At 57.7% G+C, this 12,663-nt stretch overlaps 1 protein-coding gene across 1 annotated transcript; it reads left to right on the plus strand.

The window, feature by feature from the left end:
- The first annotated feature begins 1,052 nt into the window (after positions 1-1,052).
- Positions 1,053-2,734, plus strand: UTS2R (urotensin 2 receptor). The gene has a single exon (XM_020907262.2). The coding sequence runs from the start codon at positions 1,112-1,114 to the stop codon at positions 2,264-2,266; it is 1,155 nt and encodes a 384-aa protein (XP_020762921.2). The 5' UTR covers positions 1,053-1,111; the 3' UTR covers positions 2,267-2,734.
- Positions 2,735-12,663: the final 9,929 nt, after the last annotated feature.

Here is a 12,663-nt window from a genome sequence, read left to right on the forward strand (position 1 = left end):
CACTGTTCTCGTCCTCCACTAGCAGTTCAGGAGTTCATTTCCTTCATGTCCTCCCAGCAGTTTTATGAATTTCCTGTTCAAATTTTGTCTTTTTTTTCTTTCAGTTGAGTCATTGGTCTTTATTGATTTGTAGTTCTTTCACGTATTTTGATTACTAGTTCTTTGTCTGATATGTGTCTTCAGATAATCTTTCCCAGTCCATGGTTTACATCTTTTACTCTCAGTGAAGTTCTTAATTTTCATGAAATCCAATTGGTGGGTCTTTTACTACAAGTACTTCATGCTCTTTTTTTTTTTTTTTGAGAAATTTTTGTTTACCCACGGTCGTGCAGATATTCTCCTACATTTCTTCCAGAGCTCGATTAATTAATTGATTTAATCTATTACATACAGGTACACAGTCCACCTTGAATTGTTTTCTTGTGTGGTGGGAGAAAGGAGTCAGGTTTATTTCCCGCATGTGAATAAAGGAAGATTATGAGGGCTTTCCCCTCTTTATCTAACTTATTTTCCTATTTGAACTTTAAAGTTGGCAGATACTACTTTTGCAATCTGAACAAAATGTATTTTTTAAAAACATACAGGAGAACTAAATGGGGAGGAAGACACAGGGGTCAGCCCGGCTTCCCTGCCCTTCATGGATGAGGAAGTGAGGAGGCCTAGTGAGGACTGCTGGTTCATCCAGGAGTGAAGCATCCTGGATTATGCCTGCTGTGGCCTGATTTTCAGGAGAGGCCAGCCAGCTGAGAGGCCTTTGAACTTGCATTGTGGCCCAGGGTGGGAGTGCTACTGGGGCATGCTTGGGGGCAACTGGTCTGGGTGGTTCTCTGGTCTCCCTGGATAGCTGGGGAACTGAGGCAGAGTGTTAGAGTTCTGCACCGGAGAGTCCCCAAGGGGGTGTCACAGTTGGTGAGCCCTGTCCCTCTGCAGGCCTCCCCAGCCCGGTGAGAACTGTGGCCTCTTATGGCCTCTTGGGAGTGGGAAGGGGTGCCTGACCTGCATCTTTAATGAGCATCCTCTCCCGCAGGACAAGCTTGTTACCCACAGATGCCCCCTCTCTGCCTAAAGGAGCAGCCGGCCCCAGCCCCAAGCCCAGTGTGAGGTGGCAGAGATGGCACTGAGCCCAGAGCCATCGAGCAGGTTCCCGGTGCTGGCTACGATGGGCAGCGCCATGCCCGAGCTGCCTGGTGCCCCCAATGCGTCCTTCAACAGCTCGTTGGCCAGCCCAACGGAGCCCAACTCCCTGGAGGACCTGGTGGCCACAGGCACCATCGGGGTGGTGCTCTCGGCCATGGGCGTAGTGGGCATGGCCGGCAACGTGTACACGCTGACGGTCATGTGCCGCTTCCTGCACGCCTCGGCCTCCATGTATGTCTACGTCATCAACCTGGCGCTGGCGGACCTCCTCTACCTGCTTAGCATCCCCTTCATTGTAGCTACCTACGTCACCAAGAGGTGGAACTTCGGCGATGTGGGCTGCCGCATCCTCTTCAGCCTGGACTTCCTGACCATGCACGCCAGCATCTTCACCCTGACCCTCATGAGCAGGGAGCGCTACGCCGCCGTGGTGAGGCCACTGGACATGGTGCAGCGTTCCAAGGGCTACCGCAAGGTCCTGGCGCTGGGCACGTGGCTGCTGGCACTGCTGCTGGCACTGCCCATGATGCTGGCCATCCGGCTGGTCCGCAGGGGCCACAAGAGCCTCTGCCTGCCGGCCTGGGGCCAGCGCACCCACCGCGCCTATCTGACGCTGCTCTTCGGGACCAGCATCGTGGGGCCCGGCGTGGTCATTGGGCTGCTCTACGTCCGCCTGGCCCGGGCCTACTGGCTGTCGCAGCGGGCCTCCTTCACGCAGACGCGGCGGCTGCCCAACCCCAGGGTGCTCTATCTCATCCTGGGCATCGTGCTGCTCTTCTGGGCCTGCTTCCTGCCTTTCTGGCTGTGGCAGCTCCTTGCCCAGTACCGCGGGGCCCCACCGCTCGCTCCCCGCTCCGCCCGCATCGTCAACTACCTGACCACCTGCCTCACCTATGGCAACAGCTGTGTGAACCCCTTCCTCTACACGCTGCTCACCAAGAACTATCGTGACTACCGCCAACGCTCGCTCCACAGCAGGGGCGCCGGTGCGCCTGTGGGCGTCCGCAGCCTCCCGCAGGGCCACACCCGCTGCCAGCGTGGCTCGGGTCGCTCCGTGTCCTCCAGCAGCCAGCAGGCCACTGAGACCATCGCGCTGTCCCAGGCGGCCTGTGGGAGTCTCTGCGTCTGAACAGCCCCAGCCTCCCTGTGGGCCCTGGGGGTAGGCCGTGGGGAGTGGCCCCCGGAGCCCAGGTCCTTCCTGGACCACCCTCACCACTGTCTGCTGCCCTCCCCCAGTCCTCTTCCAGAAAGCTCCGGGCTCTCCCTCACCCCTCACTCACTTCAGCTCTATCAGCGCAGCCGCTTTCCTCATAACGCCAAGAAGTGCCCCCTGCCCTGTCCATCTGTGAGGGTCTGCAGGAGGCTCGGGCCCAGGGCCAGCTCCTAAAGGCCGTGGTGAGTGGAGTCTTCAGCGGCCCCCTGCAGACGTGAGTGCGTACCTGACGTGTGACCGGGTACACTGTGGCAGGTCACCATGTCCCCACACAAGCTGCCTGCCTGGGACCCTCCTCCTGGCACGAGCGCGGCCCCGTGGCACCCGTTCCTCCCAACTGCCATGAGGCTCCATCCCTCACGGCTTCAGCACCTGGAACAATAAACGCCGAGCTCCCTGAGCCTTGTCTGCCGCAGCAGTGTGGGTGGGCTGTCAAGGGAGGCAGGACCCCCAGGACGACCTCCTGCACTTGGAGGAGCCCATCCGCCTGACCGGGGAGGGGACACGTCCAGCCGTGGTGGAGGGTGCCGTCCGGCCTGAGCCAGGCCCTGGCTGTGGGGCCTGAGACCCTGGGGCGACTGAGGCGGGGAGCCACCGGCCTCAACCTGCTCGGGGAGGACGGGTGGCTGGGACAGCACTCCAGGGCAGGAACTTGGAGCCCAAACTGAAACCACGAGCCAGAATTACCCTCCTATTTGCAGCTCACCTGCCTCTCCCTCCCCAGACCTTGGGGGGGGGCGGTGGGGGGTGGATCACATACAACACACGTAGGGGTTTAATCTCATGCCTCCTGTGTACAGCATCCTGGTTGGACCTCCTGTGTACACCAAGACCATCAGGCCCTGCCCACAGAGAGCCAAACCCATGGGGAAAGGTTTTGGACCTATCCCAACACCTATCCCACTCTCTGGCAACCAGTTCACTCCACACATGCCCCTAATTCACATCCCACATCTGGGCCCCAGCCAAGGTTGCACGCACACCAGACTCAAGGCCTTGACTGGATCCTAATGTGTGGGCAGGAGGAGATCTGGCCCCTAAGTATGGAGTGTGAGGGGCCCCACTTGGGACCCCCAATGTTTTGGGAAGAAAACAGCCCAAAGTTTGCACCTTGATCAAGACCCCAGGTCTCTGCTTCCTGAATCCTGACTCCAGGATTTACCCAGAAGGCCCCAAACTTGGAAAACAGAGGCCCTCCCCCACCCAAGTGTCCCTGCAGTCCCCATTCATCTGCACATGTGAAGGTATTCTTTGCACTATTTCTTGGCGTGATGCTGAAGAACTTACATTTTTGGCCCCAAATTTAAGACCTGAGTACCCTGGTTAATGCTCCCAGGTGGGCCGGCTGAGCTTCCACTGCCAGGCCTGGGACAGCTGCAGGGGCTGTCTTCCCACCTCCCACTTAGAAGTGCCCCCCACCATCCTGCCAGCCTCTGGGGAGCCTCATGATAACAGCCTGAGTGTTTCAGAGTGCTTAAAAATGTCCAGCAGGCTCTCACGCCTGTGTACTCACTCACACAGCCACGTGGAGACTCCTGGCCTACTACATCTTGGCCGACCTCCCTGGATCCACTGCCCACAGCCCCTCCCTCTCCCCTCACCACAGGCCCCCAGGACCCACCAGTCAGGGACCGGTGATTTATGGAGGCTTAGTCTGGCTCAAGACCCACAGTCATCCGCCCATCAGGCATGGTGCCTGGCCCTTGGCAAGCCAGACAGCAGAGAGCCCTGGGGTGAGGGGCCAACCGGGGCGAGCTTGTGTGTGGCTAGAATAGGGCTCTAGAATAGCAGGTCAGGGCTCCTGTTGAAATGCTACAGCTTTATTGGGGCAGTTTCACACCATAAAACTCACCCACTGAAAGTACAAGTAATGATTTTCAGTGAAAGGACAGAGTCATGTAACCAACATCACAGTTCAGTCTCTGGGCATCTGTCAGGCCGGGTGTGCGTGCTCAGTTGTGTCTGACTCTTTGTGACCCCATTGGACTATAGAGCCCGCCAGGCTCCTCTGTCCTGTCAGGCAGGAAGCTCCAGAGATATCAACCAATAAGACAGATGTATAAATATTAAAACGTTCTTTGAAGGAATAGGCATAGTGATTAAGGGACTGGCATGTCTGGGATCCATTGGCGGGTGGGGCAGCAGGCCTGTGGGCTGGAAACTTAGGCAGAAGACACTGCAGCCTTGGGGCAGAATTCCTTCTTTCCCAGAAATCTCAGTTTTTACTGGAAGACCTTTAAGTGCCTGGAGGAGCCCCACCCACCATGTTCCGGGAACAGACGCCCTTTTGTAGCGTGGGCAGAGCTGAATGTGCCCCCGTGGATGAACACATGTCGGTTGTGGGCATTTGAGGTACTTCCACCTTTTCCCTAAGTGAACAGGGCCACCGTGACCACTCGTGTGGCCGTGCGTCTGCTGCCCCTCCAGTCACCCTGCGTGAGGGCTCCTGGCCTCTTGGCTTCATCCTGCCCACCCTGCCCTCGCTCTGGGCAGGCACCGTTTTATGACAAAAGAGCAGCTGTTCTGGGTAAACTCGGATTAGAAACAGGTGGCCCTGTGATGGTGACCGTCTCTCAGAGTCACGCATCTGCAGGGCTGGGGCCCTAGGCCTTGCTCAATGGGTGGTGGCAGGCTGGTGGGGGGCAGGGGCACCCTCCTTCCCATCCGTATCACCTTGGCTCCCAACAGGGGTAAGTCCAGGCTTCCTTACCTCCAGCTCTGTCCCAGGAACCTGGAGCATCCCCACCTGGTAACATGTACTGAGGGAGGGGCAGGCAGCAGGACCCCTCAGGAGAAAGGGACATCATCATGGCCACCTTCACTGTGGATCGTCTTGGTTCTACGGGTCATCTGAACCCTTATGACCAGTTTCCCATGTCCCCAGAAAGGCACTGGACAGGTCACTACCCCACATCCCCACGAGCTGGGGAAGGCCATGACCAGGTCTCCTGTCCCCTGTCCCCAGGAAGACAATGACCAGGCACATCCACAGGCCTCACATCCTGCTGGGAGGCTGGGGCTTCTCCAAGTGCCGAGTGTTTCCCAACAGTTCAAAGGCAGGGAGGAGGGCTTTGAACCCAGGGTTCGCTCTGCAAATTGCCTTGTGTTATCTGGAGCTTAAGACCACAGGGCTTTGCTGGAGATCTGGCAGTGTGGATGTCATGGGAGCAGGTCATAGGGAACAGAGCCAGGGAAGCCCCAAAGGATTGTTCACCCCTGGGCGCTGGGGCCCTCTGACCTTAACCCCACACACCGCAACCACAGTTGGGGCCTGATAAACCCTGGGGCCTGTGGTGAGGGGCCTTGTCCTGCAGAGCCCTCCCTGGGGTGGGCTGCTCCCTGCCTGCCTCCTGTCCCTTCCCTGCCTGACGCAGAATCTCAGGCCCCCACAGGTGCCACTGGGCCTGGGCCTCTGCTCAGGCATCCTTCCCGCATTGTCAGGGTCCCCAGTGACCCAACAGTCTGCACTGGACGTCCTGGATGACAGCCTCTGCTCGTCCTGAGCAGGGGACCACCAGGCTTTACATGCAACTGGGGAGGGAGGGAGCGGGACATGGGCCACCACTCCAGAAAATGGTGACAGTGTCCCTGTCCACTCCACAAGCATCAGACCCAAACTGAGCTGCTGAAACCAGGTGGAGGTCTCACCTGGGGCCACCGCCTTGCTGGGCAGAGGGGCCAGTAGGGAGTGTGGAAAAGGGAGGAGGGAGGAGGAAAGGGGAGGGATGGGGGAAGAGAGGAGGAGGACGGGATGGCAAGTGAGTAGGGAGGATGGGAGGTGCAGTGGGTGCTCCTCTGCAACAGCACAGGATGTCAGGGGCTAAGGGCACCTGCTGTCTGAGTCCAGCCCAGGCCTCCGGGGCCGTGGTGGTTAGCCGTGGGGATGAGCAGGCTGTCGACTGTCTGATGGAGGAGCGTTCAGGCTGAAGGTCACCCAGGGTGATGGATGAGGTCTCGGCATTTAAATGCCAGCCACCCAACCTCCAGACTTGCAGATGAGGAGCCAAAACGCCAAGGCCAGGCTCAGTGCTGGCCACAGTGCTCCTGACAGCTTACAAAGCACCACTGCACTGACTTGGGTCCCTGACCACTGCCCAGGGCCACTGTCAGCCCCCACCCTGCACTGGGGGAATGAATTTCTTTTCGTAGAAGATTGCCGGGATCCCTCTGTGAGACACTAACTGTGCTCCAATGGAATGTTTTGTGAATGTGGATTTTGTTCCAGCAGGGCTCCCGTGAATCTGGGTTAATAGGGTACAGGCTGGATGGGGAGGTCTTTTCTAGGGTTGGTACGTGAAGCTCCTCTGGAAGACCTTGGGCACAGGGCCATGGGGACTAGGTGCCCAACTGTATCAGTGCCAGGCCTATGGGCATGTCTCCCCATCCCATCCTCAGCTCCTGCACCCTCTTCCCTGAGTTTTCCCACCCCACTCCCCTCAGTTCCTATAGCAAAAACAAAGAGTGGGGACAGTGATCAGGCAGGCTGTGCGGCCTGTGACTAGGACAGTGGTGGCCAGCACCCACTGGGGAATGAATGAATGAATGTATGAGTGGACAAACTGTGTCCCTCTACTAGGGACCTGCTGCCCTCTCATATTCTGTCGTCGGTCTTCCTGGAGATGGTGGAGGAGGGGGGAAGGAACCAGGGGCGGATGAGTTCACAGCCGAGTTCACAGCCAAGCTCGCAGGAGGCAGGGGCATCCAGGAGCCTAGTGGTGGAGGCTCTGGTGATGGATTTACCAGGTGCAGGCACATTCCTGCCCCGCAGGCCGGACAGTTTCCAAGAGGCTCAACCTTGGCCAGGATTTGGTTGCTGACCCGCGGGCTTTTTCAGACCCAGGAGAGTGGCCTGTCCCAGTCCACAAACTTGTGCCGGGAGTCCCTCCCTCCCATTTTCCGTGGGTCCCCAAGGGTGGGAGGAGGAGAGAGCCCAGCTCTCGCATCAGCACACGAAGTGCTCAAGTCACCAGGTTACATGCCCAAGACTGCCGCACATGGTGTAAATTTCTCATCAACAAAGAAACACACATAGGCAAAGTTTCTGCTACCCCTAGTTTTTTCGGGAACTCATTCTTTGGGAATTGGATTGCACCTACAACCAGTAGACACTGCTGCTCACCTGCCCAGGGAGTTATCTCTGCTTCTGTAGACCATCCTTTTCAAATAGAGTTCGGGGGCAGGCAGTACCAGCGACAGGGGCCCTACCTGGTAGGGTGGCCCAGCCAGTTGGCAGAGACCTGAACTCTCACCTGATTCCACACCTGAACACACCCACCTGAAGGGCCAGGCTTGGGGGGCAGGACGCTGGGGTTCCTTTCCAGCGTGGAGAAAACCCTCAGCTCACAGGCACCTCCACTTACATACCCACGAGGCAAGAGAGAGGAGGGAGCTCAGCCAGCAGAAGGTGGGAGCCCCCACCCCACGTAGGGGGTGGGGATGGCCAGAGTCTAGCCTGGGCCCTATACACCCACAGACCACCAAACTGGGAATCTGAGAGCCCCGGGGCCACCTTCAGGAGCAGGTTTTTCCATTGGAATTCCAGACAGATGACGCTCTGAGCAGGAAGACCGAGAGGTTGCCAACGGCCAGCAGCCAAGAGCACCAGACTCCTGCCTTTCCCAGGCTGGCCGAGGGACCAACCTTATGCAGGGGGTGGGGTGGGGGGTTCCCCTGGGGCCAAGCGAGGAGAGCCCCATCCCCTGAGCTGCACAGGGCAGGCCCCCAGGCTGGATGGCTCTGTCCTGCCACCTTTCCCCTCCTGGAGCTGTGGAGATGGAGGCCTGGTGGGCCTGAGTGCTGAGCGGGATCAGAGCCAGGAGGCAGCTGGGTGTTCGGTGGCCCAAGAACTCCAGTCCACCCCCTCTGCCCTTCCTCCATGTGCAAATTCCCTGGCCCCCCAGGAGGGCCCCTCAGCGAGCTCACCATTGGGTCATCTTTTTTTTTTTTAACAAAATATTCTTTATTCCCACTTCACAGCTGAGGAACCAGGCCACGCGGGACCCACAGGAGCCAGGAGCACCCATCATCAGCTCAGTGGGTCCACCCGCTTTGCCCTTCATGGCCTGGGGCACCCCGCAGTGTGATTGAAAGCCCAGAGCCTGGTCTCAACCCAAAACTGTGTGTCAGTGTGAAATACCGAGGCTGCCTGGGCATCATAATTGACTGCCCCGTGCCAAGATTCTTCCCCAGGGCCACGACGAGTGGAGGCCAGGTCTGGGGCCTGATGGGGGATGGGGAACCTCCATTTCTGCCCTTGGTCTCCCAATGTTCCCCACTCCTCTTCTCATCCTGCGCCCTCCCCAAGCCGCAGCAGATGGGCAGAGCTACGATGGACCGTGTGTGCCCCATGATATGCCAGGCTGAGCAGTGGGCAGCTGAAGCCCAGGAGACGCGGCCAGGAGGTGGTCCTGGTGCATGAATGATTACAGGGACGGGGGAGGAGCTGAAGGAGTAACGTGAGCCCACGTGCCCACCTGTAAGGGATGTGGGAGGGCTGCCTGAGCTGACAGTGAAGTTGGGGCGCCAGCTGGGGTCTCCTGGGCAGGTCCTGAACCCAGTTGAGGGGTCCGGATCCCCCTCTGAGGGGTCTGTGCCTGAAGCCCAGCTCCAGGAGGCAAGACCCACGCACCCTGGATGCAAGGCCTCAGCGAGGGTTCTGAGGAGCTGGTGGGCATGGAGGGCGGGGGTCCCCAGGAAACAGAGACCCCAACCCAACCCTGCACTGTCCTCATAGAGACACAGGCACAGGAGGACACCTGATAGGGCCCACACGGGGTCTCACTGATAAGACGGCTTGTTATGTTGACCTTGCAAACAAAGAATAAATCACAGTGATCCGTGAGACTGACCAAATTGCCCAAATGGCATCCTGTTATCTCACTGGCACCTATCTTCTTAAAGCTGTGAGATCACCAGATTCCAGAACTCCAGGTACATGATCATCCCTTCAGTGAATTTTTCATTGGTGGGGTATAAATAGGACTCCGTCAGAAATGGAGAACATTGGTTCTCCTTAGGAGCCAGTCACCCTCTCTTTTCCCTCAGTAAATTTCCTTTTCTTGCCTGACCACCCTGCTCACTCTCTTTTTCTCTGCACTCACCTTACAATACCCACTGCTCGGCCCCTACCTCCCTGCCACATCGCCCTCACCCCACAAACCTTGCTAGTGCCTCGGAGTCCCTCCAGGGCAGGGAGAAGGGGAGGTTTGGCTACGTGGGATGGGCAGGGAGGGCGTTGGGGGGCTGGGGACTCTGGGAGCGGGCAGCAGGTATAAGCACATGGCCCGCTTTTACCTGGGAAGGAGGTCTTGGTCCAGGACCCACCCTGGGTGTGCAGAGACCCTGGACAGCATCCACCCACCTCCCCTTCCTCTCTCCCTCCTTCTCCTCCTCCCTGTTCACCAGAATTTTTCAGGAATGAGGTCCTTCCTGAGTGCCCCCCAGCTCTCTGTTCATTATCAAGGGGAATGGGAGGAGATGCGTAAGTGCCCCCATGTCTGGGAAACCCAGGGACAGTTGGCAGGGGCAAGGGGCTCAAGCTGGGCACCCGGCCAGGTGTGTGGCCACAGCAAGATTCCAAGCCCCTGCCTTCTGGGTTCACTGGGATGGAGGGTAGTAGCCACGACCCCCAAGCTGCAGAGGGGAGTGGTGTCCCTGATGGCCTCAGGAAGAGGGACTGACCTGCACCCCCAGCTCCACTGGGATCTGCTTGACCTCAAAGGTGCTGAGATGGAAGGAACATCAAGGTGGGGCCACAGATATGCAGGAGACAGAGCACGGCCATCCACCCTGGTCCAGAGCCTTCCCACTACTCTGCAGGGCATGGTGCGCTGGCCAGCAGGGGTGGTTCAGGCCCCCAGGGGTGAACAGTTACAGAGGGGTAACTGGGGGGCAGGGGGCGCTGGGATGCTAGAAGCCTGAAGGGTCTCTTCCAGGGAGGAATGGGGGCTCTACACTTCTCCTGAAACTCAAGATCAAGATAAGAAACTGGTATTTACATGTCAGTGCATCCGAGGAGACCCCGAGATGGGTTGGATGTCTCCCTCTTCCCCGGGGCCACCAGGAGTCTCCAGCCTGAAGTCTGACTGATGTCTGGTTCACTGGTATGTTCCCCTGCTTGGCCTCAACCTGCTATTCCATCTCATCTGTTTTACTGGTTTGTAATTTGTCAACATGTCTCAGATTGTACACATGCTAGGGGTTAAAATCTTGCTGCTCCCTCCTGCTGCCCATCCCCCTCCACCCCAGTCCCTCCTTTCCAGGCTGAGCACTGCCAGGGCCCAGAGTTTAGTGTGACTGGCTTGGTTTTTGGAAGATGCTGCATCACTGCAGACTCATGTCACTGGAGTCTTAGGTCCTTTGGTCCCCTAGTCTCAGGGATGAGCAGAAGTGTCCCCACACTTCTCCTCCCTGTGAAAACCTCTAGAAGGTGTGGGAGGCCCTGAGATGCCGAAGGTAAATGAGACTTCAGAAGGCAAATGAGCCAGTGCCCAGCTGGCAGGGCAGAGATGCCACCAATTAGGGGGCTGGGAGTGAGGACCACTTCCCTAGACTGCATGAGAAAACCCTCAGTGCAAGCCAACAAGGTGCCTGGGAGTTGGTGCTGCCTGGGGGCTGAGGGCTGGTGGGGACTGGGGTGGCTTGGTCCCAATTCTCATGTGAAGACCGTGTTGTAGGGGAGAACACGGAAGCAAAGTGGATCCAGGCTTAGAAGATCCACCTGAGAACCAGCATGGATCCCAAGACCCTTCAAGGTGCTTCCAGTTGTAACTTGAAGGGGAACAAACAGACTGGTGTTTCGCTCTGGATCAGCCCCGAGATGGGGTGGACAGCTGTGGAGATTTCTGTAAATCCCCTATCCCTCCAGTAAAGCCCTGTGGCCCCTGCAACAACCCCCTGAAGCCACCACCCCCTACTCTGCGGCCCCTTCCCATGGGCCTCATGCAAATCATGGGGATGGCACAGCCACGTCCTTACCGCTTGCTTGTGCTGATGCCTGGTCCTGCCATCTATTGCTGCTGAGCACCTTCCAAGCTTCCCCAAACCCCAAGACCCTCCTCCTCCCAGGCTGCCCTGAGGCCCAGGCACTACTGTGCTGGGCGAGGCATCAGCTGCACCTGCCTACCCGGTAAGAAGGCAGAGGCCTGGCAAAGGGGAGGCGCCAGGCTGTGACCGGCAAAGCCAGCCTCAAGGTGGACACAAGCGACCCCACCCTCCCTGCACTGGCTGAGCCCAACTCTCGCACAGTTGGTGGGGCCACACCTGCCCTGGACGCCCTCCCTGGCACACTGCGGCCACTTCTGCAATCCCTTGCCCTTTTCTCCTGTGCAGGGCAGGAAAGGTAACTTTCAGCATGAGGGAGGAGGCCAGCTCAGGTCCCATCCCACTGGATCAGCTCCTGACCTGACGTTTCGGCTTCAGCTCTCATGGAGGCTCGGCCGTGTTCAGGCCTGGCCCTAGTGGCTGGCTCGCCAAGAGAGCCAGAGTGGCAAGGCCCACTTTCCAGCAGTGAGACCAATGCTCACATTCTTTGATCCAAACAGATGCTAACACTTTTTAATAGGAAATAAGTCACTCAGCAGAGGGTATGTCGGGACCCCCACTTCTCCCTGGAACAGACCACATCCACCCTAGGTCAGGACCTCCCTGCAGGACTGAGGAGCTCACGAGGCCCCAGGTGAGCACTGCTGGGGGCCACCCAGCACATGCGCATACATCTCCGGGGTTTACACTTTTTTTCTTAAAATGAAGGACATTCTTGTTTTCGCCCAAATCTTTCTTTGTCCAAGAACCTCTGTGATGAGTATGAATAGGATAAGTAGCAAAGACTGTCAATTAAAACCAGTATCTTAAAAAACAAACAAACAACAAAAAAACCCAGTGTCTTAGTTATTTCCAAAACACTTCAACCACAACTAAACCATCAGACCCACAGCCGCCCTGCCACCACCACCCCAAGATGTAGCAAGTGGCCATGTGGGCCATGGGACACCCAGGGATGTCAACCCATCATCAAATTGAGGGTACAGCATCACTCAAATAACTCAAAAGTTACAGAACAGAGAGAAGCCCACACTGGGCTTTCCTATCAGAGTTCACAGCATCCCATTCCGAGACCAGGGCAACCAACCTCTGAAAAGCCAAAATGGGAGAAGCCAGAGGACAACCCGGATGAGAGGAGATAGCTTTTCCTGCACAGACTGAGGCCGCTGGTCCAACCTAGAGACAGTGCGTCCAAGCATCACGACCCTAAGGTCACCCCGGTCTGCCACCCACAGCCTGACCTTCATCCTTCCCAGATCTGCCCAAAGTCC

Source organism: Odocoileus virginianus, chromosome 17 (assembly GCF_023699985.2).
Source record: "Odocoileus virginianus isolate 20LAN1187 ecotype Illinois chromosome 17, Ovbor_1.2, whole genome shotgun sequence".
NCBI classification, from domain to species: Eukaryota; Metazoa; Chordata; class Mammalia; order Artiodactyla; family Cervidae; genus Odocoileus; species Odocoileus virginianus.